General features: G+C 41.3%; 3 protein-coding genes across 5 annotated transcripts in view; 2 read left to right on the top strand and 1 right to left on the bottom strand.

The window, feature by feature from the left end:
- The window catches only part of rngtt (RNA guanylyltransferase and 5'-phosphatase), a 67,914-nt gene extending 55,844 nt beyond the window's left edge, over window positions 1–12,070 (bottom strand). For 2 of the 3 annotated variants that reach the window (XM_030782124.1, XM_030782127.1), the window contains exons 1-8: window positions 11,831–12,070; window positions 10,995–11,104; window positions 10,658–10,761; window positions 10,381–10,469; window positions 6,468–6,543; window positions 4,924–5,173; window positions 4,233–4,342; window positions 3,589–3,690 (exon numbers count right to left, since the gene is read on the bottom strand). In XM_030782124.1, coding sequence (XP_030637984.1) covers window positions 3,589–3,690; window positions 4,233–4,342; window positions 4,924–5,173; window positions 6,468–6,543; window positions 10,381–10,469; window positions 10,658–10,761; window positions 10,995–11,104; window positions 11,831–11,894 — 905 coding nt within the window. In that variant the 5' untranslated portion in view covers window positions 11,895–12,070. Of the gene's footprint in view, window positions 1–3,588; window positions 3,691–4,232; window positions 4,343–4,923; window positions 5,174–6,467; window positions 6,544–10,380; window positions 10,470–10,657; window positions 10,762–10,994; window positions 11,105–11,263; window positions 11,350–11,830 lie in introns of those variants that run through there. The other variant, XM_030782126.1, reaches the window with a different exon arrangement.
- A 2,172-nt stretch (window positions 12,071–14,242) lies between these two features.
- On the top strand, window positions 14,243–17,657 carry pnrc1 (proline-rich nuclear receptor coactivator 1). The gene is made up of 2 exons (XM_030781368.1): window positions 14,243–15,369; window positions 16,039–17,657. Exons 1-2 carry the CDS (start codon window positions 14,974–14,976, stop codon window positions 16,513–16,515), a joined length of 873 nt encoding a protein of 290 aa, XP_030637228.1. The 5' UTR covers window positions 14,243–14,973; the 3' UTR covers window positions 16,516–17,657.
- A 1,241-nt stretch (window positions 17,658–18,898) lies between these two features.
- Window positions 18,899–22,486, top strand: LOC115819303 (peptidase M20 domain-containing protein 2-like). The gene is made up of 7 exons (XM_030782865.1): window positions 18,899–19,300; window positions 19,741–19,889; window positions 20,391–20,533; window positions 20,947–21,101; window positions 21,351–21,486; window positions 21,764–21,871; window positions 22,281–22,486. The coding sequence occupies exons 1-7, from the start codon at window positions 18,899–18,901 to the stop codon at window positions 22,484–22,486; spliced, it is 1,299 nt and encodes a 432-aa protein (XP_030638725.1).
- The last annotated feature ends 1,837 nt before the right edge of the window (window positions 22,487–24,323 follow it).

Raw genomic sequence — 24,323 nt, 5'->3', positions numbered from 1 at the left:
TAAATCAGTGTCAGGCGTGAGGCTGTACGAGAACTTTCTGTAGCCTGCCTGAAAATGATGAATTTGAAATGTTATGTATTTTTTGGGGGGGGGGGGCATGAGACACAGAATATCACTGCGGTTAGATAAGCACGGTATGGCGAGATGTGAAAACAAAACATGAGAACAAACAGAAGTCTGAGTGAGAACGAATATACGATGGAAAGCACAAACGGGGAGGTGGCCCGTGATGCGGCTGAGTGGTATTTGCTTATATGGGCAGGTGTGTTGTGTTATTAAAGACCGGCAGGCGGAGGTGACATCTTCACCAGGCGTAGCTCCAACTAACGACACCCCGGAGACTTTTCATCTCGACAACCCTCACCGTCCCCAAACACCCACGCGCTCCTGTACCCTCATCTCCATGAAACGTATATGTCCCTCCTCCATATGCATCTTACTTCTGAATTAGCAACGACTCGAATTCATCAAAATTTGATGGAGCGAGTATATGTTCATTCCCCCCAGGAACTAAGCTTCTTCTTTACTGGAAGTGAGAATCATGCATACAAAAAAAAAAAAAAAAGCTCCATTGTGCAAGTGCATTTTCACTTGAATTTCCATTTAGAAAGCATGTGATGAAGTTGGGTTGGGGGAAAGGTAGTGGGAGCTGAACAGTTTTAATGTCAAGGTCCTTACAGGGGCTGCTGCTCTGGGAGAGCCATTACAGAAGATGGCACATCTTACAAAACAGTTTCAGTACGCTTTCAATTCAAAACCAAAAAGAAAAAAAAAGATAAAGAAAAACCCAAATCCAGATAAAGACCCATTTGAGTCATCAGTCCATTGTGCTTTTCTGCCCGTTACACAAAAGCATTCTCAAAGGATTAACCAAAATAAAAAATAAAAAAAATTCAAAAATCCAATCTAAACACGAACAAAGCCCGAACACAACGCGGGCAAAACAGAGCGACGGCGTGCTAGTGCTGACCACCGCGGCCAATCAACTTCGATTGTGTGGCGGTCCTTTGCGAGCTCTGAGTGACCGAGGGGGTCAAGGACTGTGTAATCATTAAAGGGAATCGATATGCACAGTTAAGCCTCAGGAGTGGCACCACCACAAGAACAAACAGTTTTGCCTACGTCCATTACTGCAGGAGATAGCCAGTGTTTCAAGTCACAAAGAAAAAAAAATGTAAAACTTTTTTTTTTTTCTCAAAGTCTGTGAGCTGTCATTCTTAAAAAAAAAAAAAAAGTTCTTTGGCTTTTACATCATTTTCCCTCTCTCCGGAGCATAATTACAACCAAAAATGATGTTGACACGCTGCGTTTTTCCATGTGGGTGATGGATCTCATTCATTCGGCTCTTTTGAAAAGCAGGGGGGGGGGGGGGGGGGGGGGGAAGCAAGACAGATGAGGAGTTCCCGTCACGATAGAGCCGAATCCGAGAACAAAGATGGATATGCATCAAAGTGACAATTAAATGCAGGAATGCTGTAAGAACCCGGGCGACATTCATAAAAGAAAAGCCAGCGAGTGGGAAGCCAGTGGCTTCAGTGGTCTCTAGAGATAATGAACAGCTCTCTCTTTCTTGCGGGGGAAACACGCAGAGAGTCATTTCAAAAACCCCCTTACAGCCAGACCACGCTTCAGTCACAGCGCAAGCATCTTTCTGAACCTACATAACGTCTCGGAACGGCTACCCGGGGAAGCGTTATCATCGGGCTGTGCTCAAAAGCAGGAAAACCGCGGTGATTCTGAAAGGACGAGAAGCAAACGGGAGCAGGGGCCCTGTGTCTTATGTCGTATAAAGGGCTTTGACCGGTCCAGAGACAGGTAGAAATAACGACTTAAAACGAACTGCAGCTGCTACGGTCGTTGCAGTGTGTGTGAACTGCAGCTGTCATGGTCGTTGAAGCATGAGAGTGTGTGCGTGCGTGCGTGCGTGCGTGCGTAGTTTAGGTTTTTATGACATTGCGTGGACCAAAGATCTCAGTGAGGATATCCATTTTCGACTAATACAGACCACTGCTGGTCCTCAATTAAGAAAATCATTTTTTATAATGATGCTGTCATGCATAGAAAAAAGGTGACAATTTTTTAGTTAAGGTGTGTTATTCATCTGTAGATTCCTAACTAAAGATGATGCTTAGTTAATGGTTGTTAGTTGATGGAGAGTCCTGTGTATGTTTCTGTGTTAGCGACGAATAAAGAGAGAACAAGAGAAAGAGAGAGAGAGAGAGAGAGAGAGAGAGAGAGAAAGGGAGAAGGGAGGGAAGGAGGGAAGGAGGGAAGGAGGGAAGGAGGGAAGAAGGGAAAGAGAGAGAAAGAGAGAGAGAGTCCGCATTCTGCAGATTCACCTGACTCCAGATAGCAAGTGCATGCATCAGCGCCAGGCAAAACTCATGAAATATTCACAGATATACTGTGAATTAAAGCGTTTTGTGGCAGAGGACCAGAATATTAAACCACTCCTCGCACTTCTGTGTCCACTTCCCTACTAGTGCAACAAGCACACCATTCAGTACTGAGAGAGAGAGAGAGAGAGAGAGAGAGAGAGAGAGAGCGGTCCTAACGAGAGCACAGTGGGGAAACATCTTGTATAGGGAAGAGGAGTGAGAATGACATTAGACAGTCATCCCCCTACCAGGGCCTTACTTAACGGCTTTTGGCATCTGATTCACATTGAGATAAAAACCCCACCGAGTTTTCGTAACATCGTGAGTTAATGGGTTACGCCATAAGAGAGAGCACCACGCGCCATTAAACCGATCCTCATGCTTGTTTGTCAGCCTGTGCGTTAAAACCTACATACGACTTAAGTAAGAAACCCACACTGTCCCTCAACTGAGAGTTCACATTTTCAGAATCACTTCATCCTCCTTATATTATCAGCCGCCGAGTCAGTCACACTGCAGTTCTGCGGCTGAGCCGTAAAGAAATGCCCCGCGCAGAGTCTCGGTAATCAAGTATGATTGTTCCAGAAGCTTCAGGCTCAACCTCCCATCACCGTGAGACCTCAGCCTGCCGCTAAAGCCAATCAACTCAAGATATACAAGGAGAGCGGGCTGTGCTTAAGGAAGCCGGCGGATGATAAAAGTGAACTGGCAGTAAAGTAAGGGGGAGACCAGTGAAGGGATGAGCAAGAACAGGTTCAAAATCAAACTGAATTTTTTTTTTTTTTGGACTGTCTGACCCTGCCTGCTCTCTCTCTCTCTTCTACGGTTAAAAGCAGACGGGGAACGAGCTGACAGCCCTGACGGACAAGTAACAAGCATTAGTGAGAGAGCGGGCCGAGTATCACCGAGGGCGCTGTGCCGAACGGTAAAACAGACACTCTTCTGGAGAGGTGAATAACAGCAACGCTCTGCTGGTATTCCTCTGCTTGAATCAAATATCAACTGATCAGCACTCGGCCTGATGTTAATGATATTGACCAATATCATTAACATCGACGGATAATTGCTTGACAGTTGAACTGTAGCGGCAGCACGTCCGGGATCTTTAACGAATGTCGCTAGGCTATCTGTTCGCTAATCGGTTTCTTTCTTCTGATGTGTAAAGGTGTATTTGATGTTTTCACGGTTCCGGGTGTGACGGAAGACCCACCGTGTGCCGTCAGCCTTCCAGCTGACCTTGTACGCGTTCTGTTCTAAAAAATGAATGTTCCTCCTGTCCATGGACACAGGCTGAGCTCCTGGAAATCCCGACCTGAAAGACACACACACACACACACACACACACACGTACGCACAAACATACAGGAATTAAAATCATAAAGGGTAAACACATTAAAATGAGCAAGTCATCAACGCCTTTAGTTACGTCCATCACCGTTTCCTAGATGAGAACCGCACAGCGTTGTTCTTGCATTCGAACATCAACCACAGAGAATCTGTTTTATTACATGGTCAGAAAATGGTCTCTTAAAAAAGTAATAACATTCCCACACACTACGAGGACAAAACGTCTGAAAAAGACCGCATTCATCCTACGGAATCTGTTTTCGACATGTGAGACTGCACAGCTTCAGAGAGCGGTTGAGGTTAAAAGACTACAAACTACAAAGCGAACAGATGAAGATTCAGCCCAGCGCAATGTCGCTCGACTTCACCTTTTTTTTCTTCCGTTGGGGCTTTGCTCATTCAGCTTAGGGGCAAGCGTTGAAAAGAAAACGGTGACTCACACACACACACGCACACACAGTGACACCCACACTTTCTGTTAAAAAATAAAGAAAAGAACCTGCTCACTTTTCCCATTCAGCAAACTGTTGGCACTTCCTCTGTATCTCTCCCAGCTTTGGCTGTGTGGTGACCTGAGTGACTCCCTTCACTGACACCCCTTCTAGAAACACTGCACCCTGAGACAAGAGAAAAAAAACCCAACATGAAACATGAAACAAACACCGATCCAACCCTTTCAAAAGACGTGCGGGGGGGGGGGGGGGGGGTGGGGCAGAAAAACATCGATTGGAATCGCCCATGTGCTTTTTTTTTTCTTTTTCTTTTTTTAAGCTCTACGCGGACGCGTCGGAGAATGCTAGAATAGGACCGAGTGCAAACAGAGGACAGCCGAAAGGCGACGTAGAAGCCGCCCGTTTCACCACTGATTGGTTTTTCCAGTTGCATCATCTCTCAGCCGTGCCGTTGACGTATCGGAGGTGGTGTAATTTAATTAAGTCTATTATAGGGACATCTATAAAACTAATTGAAGTGCTTTGATGAGGGAAGTGGCAGGGCCAGCGAAATTATCTCTCTCTCTATTGTGACCATTACACAGACGAGGAAGTTTATTAAGCTGCCGCTTGGAAACGCAGCCAAAAGTAATACTCAGTGCGTGTGACAGAGTGACTGTGTGAACTGTGGAACTAAAAATTGGACACATTTCATCCTTTGTTCTGAATCTGGATTTGAGGCAGCCCTTAGCTCCTTACGCCCGTACCAGTTTTAGTTTTTCTTTCCTTCTCTTCCCTGTGTTGGAGCCTGAAGAACTGGGACCAGACTCCTGGCCAATCACGTTGCCGTCGTCGTCTACTTCGCCGTCGTCGTCATCGAAGCACCAATCAGGAAGCGCGGGCGCTGGGGGCGTGTCCTCTACGTCGCCGTAGCGTCGGAACAGCTCCTTCAGGTATTCGCCCTTGTAGATGCCAGGAGCTCGTGCCTTAGCAAATGCCGCCACAGCCGCCTCGATGCTGATCACCGTGACAACAGCGCAGACATGACGAGATGAACACAGTGTTAGCCCTGCAGTCTTTGCAGCAAACAATTTTCAATGCGTATACACAAGTGGCACAGAAACAGTAGGTAATAAAAGCTTGACTCCAGAGGTAGTGCAACACATTAAGCCAAGGACAGAATGACAAATTATGTGTTTCTTAAGAAATCCCAAAAGGTCAACACACAATTATGTTGTTGGGGGGGGGGGTATTTATTTATTTATTTATTGCTCATATTGTTGTGATGCAGTGTAAAGAAACTACAAGTCCATTTAAAATGCAAGGCACTCAATATCTCTGAACGCAGGTAAAGTAAAAGACTGACTGTTCTCCATTGTCTGCAGAACAGAGAGTGATTAGCGCAGAACACATACAGTGACCTTTTCAGTGCCCATTTGTGAATCTGTCTCCGCTAAAAAGAGGCATTAGACTGAATTGAGCTGAGCTGAATTATTAATCAACAGCCCAGAACCGCAAAGGGAAAGCTGAGTTTCCAGATGACTTCCTTTACTTAAACTGATGGAAGCTTCGCTTATGACATCACGCTTACGTCACCTGATCGGCTGGATAAGGCCGAGACCACAGGCGAATGATGAGAACAAACCCAATGAGGTACCGCACTGAGAGCTCTTCAAAGGCACATTAGCATTTTACATGGTCCAGTTATACTGAGAAGGACACTGCTCTAATCAATTTTTTCCCCCTCAATTTTAAGGGGCTAGCGTCACATGCTTTTGCAAATTTCATTCAATTTCTTTCTGCTTGTTTCATTTTAGGTTTGTTTAACCAAGATTTTCTTCACCTTAACACCCGGAATTGTATACATCGCTCCAACTCAGGGTTTTTAAATTGTTAAAGATCAGCTTACCTAAACGTCTCAAATGGGTGTGGTACGTGGCTAAAAAAAAAAACAAAAACGTTTTCTCTTCTCTCTAAATCCGCAACTGCAACATGACATCATCTTAAAACTTAACTTTAACAATACAAGAAAACGGAGATAACAGTGTTGCTATTTTTGAATATCTCTACAGTCAGATCTCTGTGTCTCCTCACAGTCAGTGTCTGCAGCAGTCCACCTCTCTTGGCAACCTAGGACATTCCTGGATTGAGGGAGTCCATGCTGTGAATCTTTCATAATTTCTATTTTGGGAATATAGATGTTCCTCTGCATGGGGTACGTTTGAGAGGCAGCCTAGCGATGCACGCACGCACGTACTCACACACACACACACACGCACACACACACGCACACACACAAAAGCTCCCTCACCTCCAGTCCATCTTCTCCACCAGGTAGGCACAGATCAAAAAGCCTGTCCTATTGAAGCCGTGGGTGCAATGGACACCTGCAGGGGGAATACAGGAACGAGATACAGGTCAAACGTGTCTCCATGGCGACCTCTCATCCAGCCATCACTGTCCGTCTGACAAACCGGAGAGACACTAAGTGATCTATCCGTCACTGTCCAAGTGTCTCACCAGACGCATGCATTGTAAGGTAAAAGTCGAATCCATAGCACTAGTATTCTGCCACATCTGATCGGAGTGGAGATGGCTGTTCGAGAGGGAAAGGTGATGTCAGTTATTTATTGCGCAGTCTGTGTTTGTATTAGCCACTGCATCACAGCTGTCTTTCTGTGTATGTCTGGGGACATCCCTCTCACTCCAACTTTATCTTTCTCTCTGTCTCTTTCTCACACCTCTCCGCTTTCTTCTTTCCTTTTTGGCCTTGTTTCCCTCACTCTTTCTTTGCAACCATAAACTTTTCTAGAACTTTCTCGTCTCTCTGCTCTTCACATCTCATTTACTTTGACTCTCTGGGAGTGCAGAAAGGTGGACAGAGTGAGAGATCAGGCATTGATAAGCTTTTGGACCCTCCTTCTTTCATAGACAGGCGGTAGAGAGGCTGGGAGAGCCAACACAATAATACCTTACCTCATTCAATTGCCATGATGGAACTCCCTTCAAGTTAAGGTTATTCGGTTTCAGTCAAAACAGATATTTCTATTTGTCTCAGATCTGATCTATTGCCTGACTGAAGCGATATTCCACCACAAAAGAGCTGGCAGAAATAAAAAAATAAAAAAAACCCAAATCATCTGAGGTGGTGAGATATTCAAGATTATCTATGAGGCTTTCAGAAAGCACAGAACACCAAATCTAAAGCTACGGTCCAATAAAGAGGTAAGAAGAAAAAAATGGCGGTTTTGGGAATCATTTTCATCAGGTGTGGTATTTCAGTTTGGCAAAAGGTTCAAACAATCATTTGTCAAAGCTTAATAACAGCAATTTCATTTTAAAGCAATACAAAGAAAACAAACTGGAGGAGAAAAAAAACAAACAAGAAAAAAAACAACAACAAATCCAATACCATTAAGCTCCACCGTCTAAATAAGGACTTTAGAAACGGGAAAAATTTCCACTTTGATCGTTGAGAAGTAGATTTATGCATTCAATTATACAAAACAATAAGGCACAATTGCAGGGCACTCGGAGGAATTTATGACCTTTAGTGAATGTTTAAAACGTTGAAAGCAAAAGATGCTTAAACCGTGAACAGCACTCTGATTCTTCACTTAATCACCGGGATTCAGTTAGCAACCTTCACTGGTTGATTTGGTGACTAACCCAAACACACACACACACACACACACACACAAGCCTTATTAACACTATTCCCAGCTAGCAGTCTGACAGATGGGGGTGTGCCTGGGTTCAAGCAGTGATGATGGGGAAAGACAGGTTCCACCCCTCCCCACCCCCTTACCTTGAACCTCCTCTCCCCAGACTCTGTCCTTTAAGTCCCTGAGGGACTCAATCAAGTTCCAAGACCAATAAGATCCACAGCAATAATGATGAAATTCATATATTCATCCCCCGAAGCGTCGCAAAATCATTTAAAAGCTACGTGCTGGCTGCTGGGCACAGGTGGCCGTGTCTGAGCTGCTTTGACAGAGGATTAAACAGGGCACGGGGGCGCCCCCTATGGGCCTCGAGGAAGACTTACGCTCACGGGCGGGTTTTGGGGTCTTTATACAAGATCGATCCTGCAAAAGGGGCAGCCAAAGGCATGTCTACAGGGTTGGGCCCAAAGCTCAACACTCGTACTGAGCTCAGAGAAACACTATCAGAACTGCTTATCTGGGTTTAGAAGCATAATACTGGCTGTCGTTTCTCATACACTGTAAGGAAAAAAAAAAAACTGAAACGAAAAAGGGAAACACTTTATTTGATACTGTTTTCTGATCAAATTAAAGGAATAAGAACAATGCTGCTGACAAGAAATTTGGGGATTTTCATATGTATTAATCAAGTGACTGCAAATTTGGTGTCAGAAAGGGGGGTGGGGTGGGGGAGAGCAATACACTCTGCTGTTTTATGCAAAGACTTTAATGTTTTGTGGTACCACCTGGCATCTACAGCTGGAATTGAAAGCCTCTACCTACTCTTTTATGCATGCTCTAGTCTTACATATGTGCCATTCTCGTATATCTCAACCTAAAAATACCTTCAACCTTCTGGAACATTCAACATCTGAACACATGGACACGACAGACTGAACGAATAGGCCTACATCTGTGTACGCAAGAAAATGACTGCACCACACAGAGAATCTGCAGAGAGGTAAAACTGAAGAGTTAGACAGCTGTAAAAGATCTGTCTTATCCATACAACAATTCTGTTCAAATTATAACTTCACAATGTAAATTTGCAAGTGAAAATGATGAAATCTAATCCACAGATGTAAGCAATCACCTCAATAATTCTCCTTTCTTACTGTAGACTTCCCTTAGAGTAAACCTGTTGTAACACTGACAACATGAATAAAACAACAAAATACATCACAAGACATGAGTCCTGCAACTACTGTTGCATCCTTCACGATTTATTTGTGATGCTGTTCTGACTCCCCCTAGTGCTCAGAAGGGGGTACTGTCTCTCCTTCAATCTGTCTGCTAATTCATTTTACATTGAATGATTCAGTTTTGCGGATGATACATAAATTTAAGGAAAACACAGCAGGAAATCCAGTGAATTTTTAAAACTATCATGACTTTGATCTCAAATTATGGAGGAAGCTATCTAAGCAAATAAACAAATTAATACATAAACAAGGCTGAAAAGCTACATATCCACAGACGCTGTCGACCCTTAAAAAAATCATTTTTTCCTGACTCAACTTTTATCAAACGTTCCTAACACAATAGAGGAGACACCGTAAAGACTATAGGAGGACTGAAGACCTATGCTTCAATTTTCACTCTGTGGATGATCCACAAGAGGTATTCATTGAAAGAATTTAAGATTGCAATTAGTACACATTAATAAGAATGAGCTAGATACGTGTACACAACACTTTAAAATATACTTGTAAATCCAGAGAGTTGAAAATATCTAACATAATAAATCATTCAATACTGTTAATCACACAGACCAGAACACAGGATATCGATTACAGACACGTGAATGATCTAACTCGGTGTGAATATTTTGTTCTCAAATTCTCAAGAGTGAACTGTCCTTCCAGTTGTCAGTGTCATGATATGCTACAGGGGGCAGCAAGCTAAAACAAACGGAGATAATCATATCCTGCCTACAAGCACAAAATATCAGAAACAGTTTTACGCTACCAACCTACCCATGGAAACCTTTTATTTGGTCGAATGGCATGAAAATACGGCGCGAAAGGAAAGGGATAGTTTGACTAAGGCTGAATTGTTTCTGTAGTGCAAACTCACATGCGTTGCCCATGGAGACGTAAACTTCATTCAATGCAATCCTGAAGATTACTTTTTTTTTTTTTTTTTTTAAATACGATTCTGGTCGGTTTTGCTGCAACTATCTAGAGGAGTTGACGTTCTCCTCACACATCTAATCTGCTCTGCTTTTTGGCTGTTATGTAGTGGAATAGTTTTGTTGGCTCAAGGTGGAACAACACAGAGCCTGCACGTAGAATTGCTCTTAAACGTGCTTTTTCTCTTTCTTGTAGTCATCCAATACACACTTTATAATTTGACTCTGCTCTAATCAGCAAGGAAATCCAAATAACCCATATCTCCTAACAAATGCATACCGCTGCGTTTACTCATGCCAGATAAACCATCAAACTCATCGCATTTTTCAAGATGTTAAATGTGACACACACAAAAGAGAAACACTTTAAGCATTCATCTTGCTCTTACCTATAAGTTCAGTGGGAGACTTCTCGATGAAGTGCTCACACAGTCTGATGAACATCTCTGTAGTTTCTACAGTGGGGCATTCACCATGGCTAAATGAGAGGGAAACTACATTATCCAAAGTGCCACAGCAAAAACTATTTCAGTCTGTATTACCTACTGTATATGACAACCACATTCCTTACACTTAATTTAACACATTCAGATATGTTATAATTTACAAGCCATCAATAACTGAACATTTTTGATTGCTTTGAATGTTTTAAAGTAGGTAACATACCCTTTGCACTGCATCTTCACATATTTGATCCCTTCTTTTTCAATTTCTGTCCGATCATAAAAACGGGTGGTGTTTGTCAAGTCAACAAGCAACCCCATTTTGACCTATGAGGACAAGAATATAAAATTGTGACAGACTAAAGAGGCGTCCACAATACATGTCAGAGTCTAATCAAAGTATCTGGTTACTCTTTTGTTCGAAACAATACACTGGTTCAAAACGCATACTGCAGGTAATTCATCATTTTTCTACACAGCCGTCATGGTATATCGACATGGAACAGCCTTTAAAATGAAAATTGCTGACATTGCTAAGGTGAAACATAGTTGAAACCCACCTTCAAGCTCTTTAAATAGTTGGACAGCATACTTGGATGAAACCTATTCTCTTCGGGAACTTTGTCATCATACTTTGGGCCTAACATCGTTTTCATTGGCAAGAATTTACCTACAGAGGTAAAGCATTACATGTCAGACACTGGGGTTTAACATTGCCACGGCAAGCGTAGACCTAACCAAACCTAGAAAAACGTCCGTGTGAGGAGAGTCATTTATCTTGTAATAACTTTGACAGATACAGCTTATGTTTACATCTTAACTTGTATACCTTTCTGACTGGGAGCAGGAGCACCTCCTCCATTTAAACAGTGGCACTGGAGGCGTCCAACCAACTCCGTCGGTGTCAAATGACATTTTGATGGTGTGGCTAGCTACTGCTCTGTGCTAATCTAGCAGCTAAACTATGCAATCCGTTTACATTTCAGGAGCTGAGCACATCATATTGGTTGTACGACATAACTGAATAAAACTAATTAAAAGTGACTTACATCAATATCACTCATATTTGTTTTGACACGTGATGCAAGTCAGTTTATACAGTAGCACAGCTAGCATAGCACAACTATGCCTCGAGAGCTGTTGGTGCTAGGATAACGTGGGAGCCCTTTAAAATGAATTGGCTGTGAAACGCTGACTGGATGTGGGGATAAACAGACAATAGCAGATGGCGGTGTAACCTGTTTGTAAGTAAATCCTCAACAGCTAGTATGATAGCTGTCGTGATGCGTCTTAACTGGGACAGATTCCCCATGTAAGCTAACATTAGCTGGTTGGTTACTTAGGCTAGCCACGTATGCTAAGTATGCTTTGCTTACTCGCTAATTTAGATGCTCACCAGCTACAGGTTGTCCTCTTCTTGGACAATTCCGCCACCGAGGAGGTGGTCCTGTGTGAGACATAGTCTCTGGTTTTAGCTGTTATAGGGTCCCGCAACGAAACAGTATAGCTACAGCTAAACGAGCATCCGTTTGAGGCTGGACCGGAGATCAGCCCTCTAGCGCGGGCTAGAGTCTTCCTGTGATCCGCCGTCCGGGCCTTCAAAATTTTGACGAATAATATGACGATTTCACTGCTTTCTTAACCTTTGTTAAATTATCCTTTATGACGGCCAGATTCTCTCCTATGGTAAACCCTCTCCAGCTTCAGTTTCAAGTTCCGAAATCTCACCGAATTTCCCAAATCTATGAACTACCCACGGAAAGACCCATGTTAGAACTTCAATCAAATTCTACACATTTCCCCCAGAGTTCACTGCATTAGGATACCTACTCCATTGTCTACAGTGACGGAGAGTAGCCACTAGGGGGTCTCAGACGTTTGATTATACCTATCTTGACCGGTGTGGCAAACATGTTATACGTTCCAACGATATTTATTTCTGTATCAGTGGGGTTTTATATGGAAATTAGCTGAAATAAATGAACATGTCTCACCCGAATCTGTATAATGTATTCTATATGTCTATACGAGATTAAATACATCGATGATGGCCACTGTTATGTCGTATTAAAAGATTTATTCAGTCATTAACATTTTCCCGTAGACATACTGGTTTTATGTGCGTGCATATGCCATTCTATGACGTCAAAGAAATTAATGAGTACATTTTTTGAGAATATGTCTGTTTATTAATTAGCATATGTAACAACGTTATAAAGGTTTTAATTTCACCATATGCCCTTCTACTGTTGAATAATATGAATTCTAAAGCAAAGACACACTTTGCCTCTATATAAACAGTAATACTGAATGAAACCAATTCATGGATTTAATTTTAAATGCCACTCACAGAAATAATGTACCAAATTCAGAAACATCTGCCCTTCCAGTTTCCTAAGGGTAAGGCAAGCAGATTATGTAACATGCTGGTTTAGGACTGGGACACTGGGGGAAATAAAGACCTTTCATTTCTGGGGCAAGGGCACAGACTGTAGATAAATACATTAAAAACAGGATAAAGCCTGTTTTTCTTGGCATAATGAAAGACTAATGCCAACAATAAACTACATTTAATTCATTCTTATGAGGAACAATATCCTGTGGTATCTAAACTTTGCAATGTACCTGAGTAATATCAACAAATAAATCCTCCTTTTCAGCTTTTCATCTGAGTAGCACTCAAAAGGCTGTTTTATTTTGTCTGTTAAGCACCTTGTTGCATTTCTTGTATCTCAATTATATATTCTATTAAGATGATGCCAATGTAGTTAATGCTTAAAAAAATTACATTAAATACATTAAAATATGTTGGTAAGTGTGCTTAAAAAGGAGGATGTGATATTAATCTAAACATTAACATGTCTTGGTACTATCTAACAACATCTGCAGTGCATCGCTTTGCAAAACACTACGAACCTCTTTCATGTCAAACCACACTGACACAGGGGTTCAGGGATGGGGAGGGGGTACAAAAATGGTGGCTTACTGTGTGGCCAATCATGGTGAGGTGGGTGATGTTATTTCATGTGACTACATTTTCCTCTCAGCAACACAGCAGTGGCTGTTGCCTAGCAGATTTGATGTGGCTGATCCAACCAGGCACTCAGTGCAAGCACATGCACCCAGCAACCACTCAGCCTCACGGGAGGTCTGGAGTGTGAGCAGAATTTCAATGTTTCCTGTGATGACAAAGACGAGGAAACATGGATTGGAACGTGTGGGCTAAGTGCTGGACCTTAAACAGTTGGAAGGAGGGGCAAGATTTAAGGAAGAATGAGATGCCAAAGACAACCTGCTCATCACTGAGAGCCTGACCACTATTCTGTCGTCTTAAATGTGTATTATGCAAGCGACATCCATACTGTGTAATCACTGGTAATCACGCCCCCACACACACGCGCGCGCGCACACACACACTAACACATGCGCGCGCATGCACACATACACGTAAACAGACTCTTTGTAACTACAGAAAGCAAACAAGCAATAATATCCTTCGATTTACACTATATCAAACTGCTCCTCGTTTCCAGGTTAAGTGTTGGTAATATACAATGTGCTCTTACATCTGCTTTTTCAGTGGCAAACGCAAATTTGGGAATTACCATCTTAATTCAGGCTGATCAGGGGTTTTTTTTTTTATCTCTCCACATTTGCCTATCGAAACCAAGAACCGGATGTGATGATCTTCTTTGGAAAGTACCTAATGTTATTGGAATGCATCGTTTTCTTTGTGACGTCGTTTAGCTTGAGGGAGGAGCGCCACTCCTTGTTGCATTTGATTGGGTTGTAATCGTCATCCTGTAAGAGTGTTAGCAACGCGGACATCAGCCCCCACATTTATTCGGACTTTGGTTCACTCAAATTAGTGATCAGCTGCAATGATCTGTAACGGCCGACGTCGAGTTGTTTGATCACAGACAGACACGGACTCTTTCACTGGCATTAGTGCATTCTACGTATTAGTTAATTTGCGGACAACCCTTTTTGTGGATACCAGATAGACGAAGTTGAACTTATTTCAGTAGCCGACTAACCTATATACTTTAGTTAAGTTGAAGTTATTAGGCAAGCTTAAATCGTTGTTTTTGACACCGGGACGAAAAATCTAATTTATATCCACTCTCTTGTTTTCCTTTGTGTTGAACGGTGGGCGTGCTCTTTCTCGCTAGTTTCTGCCAGGAAGTTACAATCCTCTGCGCCATTTTCAGGACACGGTTCTGCGCCATCTCAAATCAAACTTCTGGACTGTTTCTGTCAACACAGCACAGCAGCTCACCCATTGCTCGAATCGACCACAGAGCATAACAGAAGAAAACGACGAAAACTGATTTACACTGCGGAGACAACGTCGAATAACACTTGGACTGACGACCATTTTTACTTGGTGAAAATACTGTTAGCTAGCTAAAGACAGCGATAGCTAGCCACCCTCTTACCTGTTTGAGTAGCAGTGTTCAGTGCTTACAAATTTACTTTAGCTAACAATTAAGTTGGCTACTTAACTTAGTATTGAATATCAAATTGAGTCAATTGTTTATGTATCCTCCTTTGCCACTCGTTGGTGAATTCAAAGACATGATTGGCGAATCTCTCTGTCATCACATTGAATCAAGCATCGACAACGTCGAAAACAACAGACCTTCAACCAACCTAAACAAATCACGGCAAGCCCTTTTTAAGAAAGGAAGCCGCAGAGCGAGGTCATCAGCATCCGATGTGCAGAACAAAAACCACCAAACCCTGCACCAGCATCAGAAACATTCAGGTTTGCTGAGAAGTAATCAGGTGCGGTTAGCAGACATCAACAACAACCACACCACTATCAAGACCAGCTCAAAATCCCCAATCCAGACAAATCTAACTCTCGAGTTTTCAACAACCAGGACTCCAGGGAGTGTGGTAACACATTTCAAACCAGGGACTAAAAAAGAGGTGAGACAAACCTGACCCATTGACTGTAGTATTGTAATCTGCGCATTATTGAGTAATTATGCAACACAGTTCTGTACTTTAACAGAAGTACAGTTCTGTACATGATGAGTAGAACTACGCTGAGCTTTAGTTCATCACCTTTCGAAGACAAATCGTAAATGTCAGTTGATATTTTCAGCCAACTTTTTTGCCTTAACGTGTATTTTCACGTAATATGTTTGCCCTGGTTACCTTTAGATCTTTTTAACGATATATTCGCCGAGTTTACTTTTAGATTTTTTGGAGTCGACTGGAAACCATGGTCAGTGGAGCATTAGGTTAAGTTGGAGAACATTGTTAGCAAAACAGTGGAAAAACCAACAACGTCACATACTTAGCTAGCTGGCACGCCTCTCTATAAATAAGGAAGAGGGAGTGAGGTAACTCTACGCCAGGGGCGGGGCGTGTGTTTCAGAGTTAACGGGTAGCCCAGGGCCTACGTGCTGGTAGAGACGTTAATCATGAAGCATGCCTACAACCATGTACTTGTTTACATTCTTTGGGCTAAACTTAGAAAAATACACGGCTCTGTTTACGAAAACCCCAAGGTCTTAGAGAAGGCAGTGCTACATTAAACACAGTTCGAAATGCACGCGAGGTTCTAACGAAATTTATTTTCTTTGTCCTCAGCTCCTAAAATCAAAAGCAGGGAAGCTCGAGCGAGCGAGCCAGCCAAGTGGGCCTTCGGTTCACAGCTTCAATAAAAACGAGCAGACTGCACAGAATTTGAATGTACGGAGTCAGAGGAGCAGATACAGCAATGTGCGAAGCAGCGCTCCGTCTTCAAAGAAGTGTGAGAACAGCTCGCACCGGAATTCTTCGTCACCCGTCCAGTTCAGTCGCAAAGACGGGAAAAAGCCTTTGCACCAAGCGCAGAGTGTCAAGATTGTGAATGTATACTCAGCTGAGCCTACACAAGAAGACAACCTCAAGGATGGGGAAAAAACCTATGCAGGAGCAAAGTTCAGTGAACCCCCCTCCCCAAGTGTGCTTCCCAAACCACCCAGCCACTGGGTCGGTGAGAAAACCCCCCAAAATTCTGACAACAGCCGGGAGCAAATGACCGTTCATTTGAAAACTCTGCTGAAAGTTCAAGCAAAACCATGACCCCCTCACTTCAGAAATCAAGAATTTTGAACTCAAATTGTTACCCAAATACCTTACAAGCACTGCAGACAATTTGGTAGCACACAATTGGACTTTGAAAGAACACTGGAAACTGATGTTGTTGCAACAGGAAGTCTTTGAGTTTTGACTGTAATGAAATATGTCTTGCAATTGTGTGAAAAAAGCGGCCTTGTGTTAAACGAATTTTTAAATGAACTTGTGTAAATGTAAATATTTGTATTACATGTAATATATGTGTATATTTTTTCATGTTTATTTTAACAGAAGTAAAATATAGTTTTGTTACTGAAGCTTACACGGAGGTATATCGGGATCACGTGTTCTCTAAAGTGTTCCATTGATAGGCTGCAGTACCCATTTGGAATACATTGCATGTAAGAGGGTTCGCTTATGAAATTTGCACAAGACTGAAAACCAACACGGGTCCCTTAAGTAGAGGGAAATGGAGAATCTGCGTGGCACTGAAAGGTTCTGTGAACCTCAAAGCAGCGTTGCATAGCTGCTGTGCTGAAGTGCACTAATCTAAGGAGCCCTCGTTGTTCCAGACTGTCTCGGCAGGACCCAGAGTTAGACGACAGAGCGACGGATCGGAAGTCTCTTAAGTTCAAGGATTCACTCACGTATGTGGAACTGTGGCTACAGAACAGACAAAATGAACTCAATTCCAAAAGGACCCCCCCCCCCTTTGAGCACTGATATTTCATTTCCGATCAATGACAAAGAGACCTGTTTGTTTCATTCTTTTTTTATCATTATTATTTTGTTGCATTTGCTACTTTGCCACAGATTTGACAGTTTGGGAATCCTTTACACTAAGACTGATGTTTACTATGAGGTTTGTGATGGGTTTAATGTTTCAAGGACAGTCGAAGGACATTTGTTACGTAGAGAGCTAGGCAGCTACCAGCTTCATGTTATTTCCTTTGACTATGTTTTCACACATTTGTAGACATTATTACATTACCAAAATTCAACACTTTTGTTGCAACAATAATTGTTTTAAACTTTGTGTCCAGTCTTAAAAAGAAAAAAAAGAATCAGTCCCATTTGACAATTGGACAAGAAAACGTTACAGACGTTTTTATCTAAACTATGAAAATAAAGAAATTGGCAACCCCCCATGTTGTTTATATGTTCTGTTATTTTTCTACCATCAGTATTATGAATTAGAAATTGGAAATTAATCTGAATTAACATTGTTAGTTGATCATTCTCTTCATCTATGACATTTTAAAATGTGCAGTGCACCATTAGCAAAGATTTATCAAAGTTTGATCATCTTCAACATCTGCATCAGGCCTATGTCTGTACTTAGATGCACTGGGTGATACAACAACTTATACATTTATTTCAGAACCATGCTGGCAGCAATGCAAAGATTTGGAGAGGATACATATTGCTCTCAATCAGATCTAGAGAGAGGCATAAGCAATCTTTCTAGGATGGTGAGTAAAGAACACTTGTCTGAGACACTTGTATTTTCTGGGTAATTTATTACATACAATGAATCAGTTACAATTACAACCACATAACACTGGCACATTTTCTGCACCACCATGTAAGGTTTCGAATGAATAACTGAAATTCAAGGCTCTGGTTAGCAGTGTGGTGATATGAATGTGGAGTATATCGTCAATGGCCGTAAATAAACAGATTCCTACTTTCATAAACACCTCTGTTTACCTACATATAGAATATTCAAAGTACCATAAGAACCTGTTAATGCAGTTTTCAACAATGGAGTTCATACACAGCCAAGCTCTTTTTTTTAAGTTCCAAGAAAACTGTGCGCCCTACAGGTCAAGTAATATTTGTTGAGAGATAAAACTGCGTGTCGAGGCGTGGGAAAACCATAAAATAAATCATCAAAGCATTGAGGTATGATGCGTGTACTTTTACAGCCTCTCTCTTCTTGCAGCAGATATGTATCTGTCGTAGTAAGCAGTGTCTATATTAAATGTTGACGAAGTTCTTGGAAATTGGCAGGGAGTTATTACTCCGAAATATGCTGACTGTCATTCATAACGGTATTTTAAATCGAGGGGAACTTGTTACATGAAAGTTCAGTGCTTCTCTTTAACTTCAGTTACCACAGCGCACCACGACGGCTCGTATTACAGCACGGCTAAGTACGAAGTCATTCGGTACTGCCCGCGGTCACTGGAATGTAGAAAAAAGGTATTATATTCATTCTAAATTAATAGAAATAACCAAACGTTCACAGCAGGGACTTATTTTACTGTTGTTTAACCTCTGAGCTGCACCGACTCATAATTTCGCCCACGGATTTGAAATCACGTTAGCGTATGTATGTGTAGAAAGGTGAAAGAATTAACACCACACAGCCATATACGTTTACATTATGTCTGAAAAACTACAGCAGCTGAAACAACAAGTGTGCAGCAACATTGACCAAGCCAAGAGCCACTTCTATCGCCTGAGCAAGGATATATGGAGTTGTCCGGAGTTGGCATATGAAGAAAAACAATCACACGACATGCTGGTTAAGTTTTTTAATGAGGAGAAAGGATGGAACGTTGAATCACATTTTACACTAGAGACTGCGTTTCGTGCGACATGGGGACCCACTGGTGGCAAGGATGGTGACCCCGTTGTAAACATAGGCTTCTTGTGTGAATACGACGCATTGCCCGGCATTGGACACGCATGTGGCCATAACTTGATCGCAGAGGTGGGAGCAGCAGCAGCAGTCGGGTTAAAGACATTGCTGGAGAGCATGTCTGATTGCCCTGTACGCACCAAGGTACTATCCGACACTATCAGTTCAGTTTTTTTTTTTTTTTTAACCTTAAATAGGCACCCATAAATAAATCAGAAATAAATCTTAAATTAGAATTATTATGTGCCAATACCCTGGAGAAGAACATATCTGATGAAAATAACAGAAGCAACTGCACAAACATTTGCACTTATGTGCAAATCTCCTTCTGAGGTTTCTTGTAATTCTAATTCTGAGATTTAAGGGCATAGGCTAAATTTTGTTTTACAATGACTATAGAACTAGTTGTATGATTGGAGGATATTTAAAAAAAAAAAAAAGAAAGAAAAGAAAAAAAACACATGTATAGCAAGTTCTAAGTTGCACGGGTATCTTCCTCTAGTGATTTCACAACCGCTTGCAAAAGAGCACCTACAGCCGAAGAATGACCTACTTTTAAGTTAACGTCAGGTCTCTCATGTCAGGTGACTGTCTTGGGCACTCCAGCGGAGGAAGCGGGGGGAGGAAAGGTTGACATGTTGCGGGAGGGAGCCTTTGAGGATCTGGACGTTGTGTTTATGGCCCATCCATCACAGGAAGACGCCACCTATCTGCCAGACGTGGCAGAACATGAGTAAGAGAACTGGTAGTGCAACCATAGTGTACATTATTGGGTGTAAAACTGTGGATAACATTGCTACGTGTCATTGTGACTACTAAAAGATGGCAACAGTTTTAAAGTTCAGAAACTGATATATAATAAATTTTATATGAGTATAGCCAAAACAGTTAAGTTTTACCAGTCAATATATATGTGTTGGACGAGTTGGACCTGAGTGCTCTTCAAAATGATTCCTCACAGCAGTAAAATCACTTCAAATCTCTATCAATATTAGCTTTTCTAATACAGTTAGCAGTGTTGATGATTTATGATTCCTACAGCCTAAGCAAACATTCTGCACTAGTGTCTCTGGCTGGGCTAATCCGCGGCTCAACGTTGTGCTGCTAGGTGCCTTCTCTCTCTGCATGCCAGAGATGTTTAAAGCAGCTCTGTAGTGCCATGACCTAGTCTCAAAATAGATATTTGGCAGAGCACATTCTGAACTTGGGCTCTAGTCTCTCGTTTCGCCTGCAGTGTGATCGTGAAGTACCGTGGTAGAGCGTCGCACGCAGCCGCTTACCCCTGGGAAGGGGTCAACGCGCTGGATGCAGCAGTGTTGGCCTACAATAGCCTCTCCGTGCTGCGGCAGCAGCTCAAACCTGATTGGAGGATCCACGGTGAGAAACATACTCAGGGGGTATACACACTGAATGTATTGTGCAAGGTTGTAAATACACTAGACATTAGACATTTAGTCCAATACATTTCGTCCTGAACTCTTTACTCAGCTTGTGTATGGATGAAAAGGCAGATTTTTTTAGAGTATGGTAGGAACATTCATGTGCAAAAGTATGTTACATTTGACTTGATGCTTGTACAGTATCACACTCAAATGCAATTTTTTTAATACAATAAATGCAAGTATTACACTTTATGCTAAAACTGACCTGTTTTTTTATTTTATTTTTTTTATTTTGTTGCAATCATGAAAACTCATGCCTTTATGTAGAAGACACACCCTGTTGCTCTGTGGTTCATACACATGTTGATGTTAATGTTAATGTTGTATTTGTGTGTGGGTTTTGTAAAGGCATTATAAAACATGGAGGCGTGAAGCCAAACATCATCCCTGACTACACTGAGCTAGAGTACTACTTACGCACCCCCTCACGCAAGGACCTGCCAACAATCAGAGCTAAAGCTGAGATGTGTTTCAGGTCTGCTGCCATGGCAACTGGTTGTCAAGTAAGTGTGAGGATACGCTGAGTATTCCAATTTAGAATTCAAGCAAATGTCACATGTATTTGTTTTGAAAAAGCTAAATGTTTGCTCCTCATTCCCAACTGGGTGTTTGTTTGTTTTAATCCTACTTAGTGTTGCAAACATGTAATTTAGGTCACAGAAAATAACAGAGATTTAGTAATGGTGTTTCTTAGATAATAACTGGCGATGTGAATATTTTGACACAGAAAAAAATTAAAATGCTTTTGAAAGGTCGACGTACTGTTCGCAAAGAACGAATTCCACAACATCCTGAGAAACACTACCTTGCAGGATCTCTATGAGGTGAACGGAAAGGCTTTAGGAATGGAGTTTACGACAGACGAGGAGGTTCTTTCCAACTCCTCAGGTAAGAATCTCTTCTCACAGAATCTGCAAACTCAAGAGTGTATGTGTGTACTGAGTTTTTGTTTTTGAGTCACATCCAATGACCAATTAAGGGCATGGAACAGTTCTATGCCATTCATTTCATTGATTAAGGTTAAGCCCTCTTACATGTCATGGGGATCACAGTAAACTCCTAGTAAGAGGCCCTTTGTAAGGTGGTAACCTGTGCCCTTGATTCAGAACAGCTGAAAGCTTTTTCTCACTTAAAAAAACCTTATGTTTTTCTTCAATTTCACCAGGTTCCACAGACTTTGGTAATGTCACTTTCGCTGTACCAGGGATCCACCCTTACTTCTACATTGGCTCTGATGCACTAAACCACACAGAAGAATACAACACAGCTGCTGGTAAGTCTCAAATCAAGAACAATGGCTCCCCCTGCCTTTTATATGGAGTAATTACAAAAACAGACAGCAGTTACTGGAGTTTTGAGCTATTGGTGGCAATTTTACCTTGAAGTTTGGGTGAATATCTCTTCCAGTCATTAGAACTGAAACTCCCTGAAAACAAAATGGATTGAAGTGGTGGAATTTTACGTGACATCCGTAAGCATGTTAATTTAGTGTATATCTAATGTACACTAAATTAATATACTATTTGTATAAGTGTCCTAAGCTGTTGAGAAATATTGCAGATAACCTGTTCATCCATACTGTGTCTTTTTCATCGTCACTTACTTCGCTCATCAAAAAGCGCCTCTACATTTCTATCGGTTTTCTCCTCTACTGTGTTTAAGCATCCTGTGTGTGTTTGCAGGTGCAGAGAAAGCTCAGTTCTACACGCTGCGTGCAGCCAAAGCTTTGGCTATGACAGCCCTGGACGTGTTGTTCTGCCCTACCTTGCTACAGCGCGTGAAGAACGAGTTTAAAGAAAGAGAACTGGAAGAGAAGCTCTCGAAACCAAAGCAGAGTGTGAATGACACCTTAGGAGACAAAGAATCTCCAGGTACCCTCAAACAGTAGTGTACTGAACCTTACTTTAGAGATAATAGAGGTTAGTCAGATGATATCATCAAATGCATATATTGTTCTGTGTCAGTTTTGTTATGCACCAGTACTGGTATTTGAGTATGTTCCTGAGGATTGCGTACTCACATAATGGGATTAACAGTAATCACTGTGAATTAATTAGTCCCAACTCATAATCTTTGTCCTTTTAGTGTATGCCATGGATGATCTATTTACCTTGAAAAGGGTAATGTTGACTGATTGAACTGACCCTGACAAAATTATATCCATATAAAACTAATAATGTGTCATACAAGAGGCTGTAGACAAGGCCATGAAACATGTAAATGTGAGTCCGTATGTCTGTGTTGCATGTAGAATGCACATTGAAGGTCCACATTATATATGTGATTACATGAATGCGTGATTACGTGAATGCATAACTGATGTTAGTTGGGCTGATGATGTGCATGTGTTTCTATGATGATTATTTTAATGAAATGTTTTTTGGGTTTTTTTACATTTTTAAAGATTATGAAATTATAAATGCAAAATTGTATCGGTAGATGGAATGTTTTGTTACATTAGTAAGATAAAACTTGCTTAGAAACCCAAGTAGGTTTACTGTACAAACCTAAGCACATACTTTAGACAAGGTCTTTAATTTAGACTGTTCAGGCAGAACTACTCTCACTCTCTTACTCAGAAACTGTATAAAATACATATGAACATCTGGCAGCTTGGCATTTTACATCATGAGTAGCCAAAAGTGATTATGGTTTGCAATTGAAATTTCTGCTTATGAATTCCTGACAGCATCTGTCTACCAATCGTCTCATACTCGCCTACAAAATCGTTTTAAGGTCTTTAAATGAGCTCTCTGAGAAATACGCCTTTTTGATTAAATTATTGTGAAACTCGACCTACACAAATGTGTGTTTAAGACATTCTCCATTTGAGGGTGCTGTTCTCCATGATTTAAAGCATTGATTTAATTGTATGGCTAACTGGTACTTTGGAGGAAAAGAGTGAAAATTTTTTAGGCATAACAGACATAGGTAGAGCAGACACACGCGCGCGCGCACACACACACACACACACACACACACAAAACTAGGATATACAATATTTATCATGTAACATATTTTACTTTCATCATAGATTAGCAATATGAACCACTGCAAGTGGCCCACATACTTTGAAATGAAATGTGTTTTAATATGTATTTTTTCATCAATATTCCTTTTTATTGTTGATGAACTATGAACGACGTCATACTAAGAATTAAGAAACAATTAGAGAAATGACATAACACATAACATTACAGTGAAAATTGGTTTGAAGATGACATGCACTATCCCTGTTTTAACATTTTAAATATCTTTGCTTGCATATCATAAATTCTAAAGCTGTACTACCCAGCACATTTGAAAAACTACAATCATGCTTTACATTTCATTACCTTTCACACTTCTATACATATAAAATAATACAAAAAGTAATCTATCAAACTGCTAACAATCTGAAACATTGCATTTAATGAGATGAGCTCAAGGGAGCTGCACATGAATTAATAACATACTCTAATTTTATCCAGCGAAACTGAATCATTTATTCAATATAACCGAACACCTATTTCATTATCTCATGTAAATTAGAGTATCTCATATTGGATGTAGCTTAGTTTTTATCATTACCATACATATCGTCAGTTATTTCATAAAGCATTTGAATTGCTTGTTAAAATTCTTCAGTATTACATGCAGAATAAAGATGTGTCAAGCAACTATACAATGCAATCACACCAATTTGTAACCAAGTACTGTTTGCAATCATGAAGTTGTGTTAACAA

This window comes from Chanos chanos, chromosome 8 (genome assembly GCF_902362185.1).
Source record: "Chanos chanos chromosome 8, fChaCha1.1, whole genome shotgun sequence".
NCBI lineage: Eukaryota > Metazoa > Chordata > Actinopteri > Gonorynchiformes > Chanidae > Chanos > Chanos chanos.
Note: the sequence above shows the minus strand (reverse complement) of the source record. Positions and strands in the feature narration are given on the sequence as shown.

Excerpts from the sequence above, each read along its gene's own strand:
- pnrc1 (XM_030781368.1), top strand. The coding sequence starts at position 14,974 with ATGTATCCTCCTTTGCCACTCGTTGGTGAATTCAAAGACATGATTGGC. Across the intron at positions 15,370-16,038 it reads AACCAGGGACTAAAAAAGAG|CTCCTAAAATCAAAAGCAGG; the intron begins GTGAGACAAACC and ends CTTTGTCCTCAG.
- LOC115819303 (XM_030782865.1), top strand. The coding sequence starts at position 18,899 with ATGTCTGAAAAACTACAGCAGCTGAAACAACAAGTGTGCAGCAACATT. Across the intron at positions 20,534-20,946 it reads ACCTGATTGGAGGATCCACG|GCATTATAAAACATGGAGGC; the intron begins GTGAGAAACATA and ends GGTTTTGTAAAG. Across the intron at positions 21,872-22,280 it reads AGAATACAACACAGCTGCTG|GTGCAGAGAAAGCTCAGTTC; the intron begins GTAAGTCTCAAA and ends GTGTGTTTGCAG.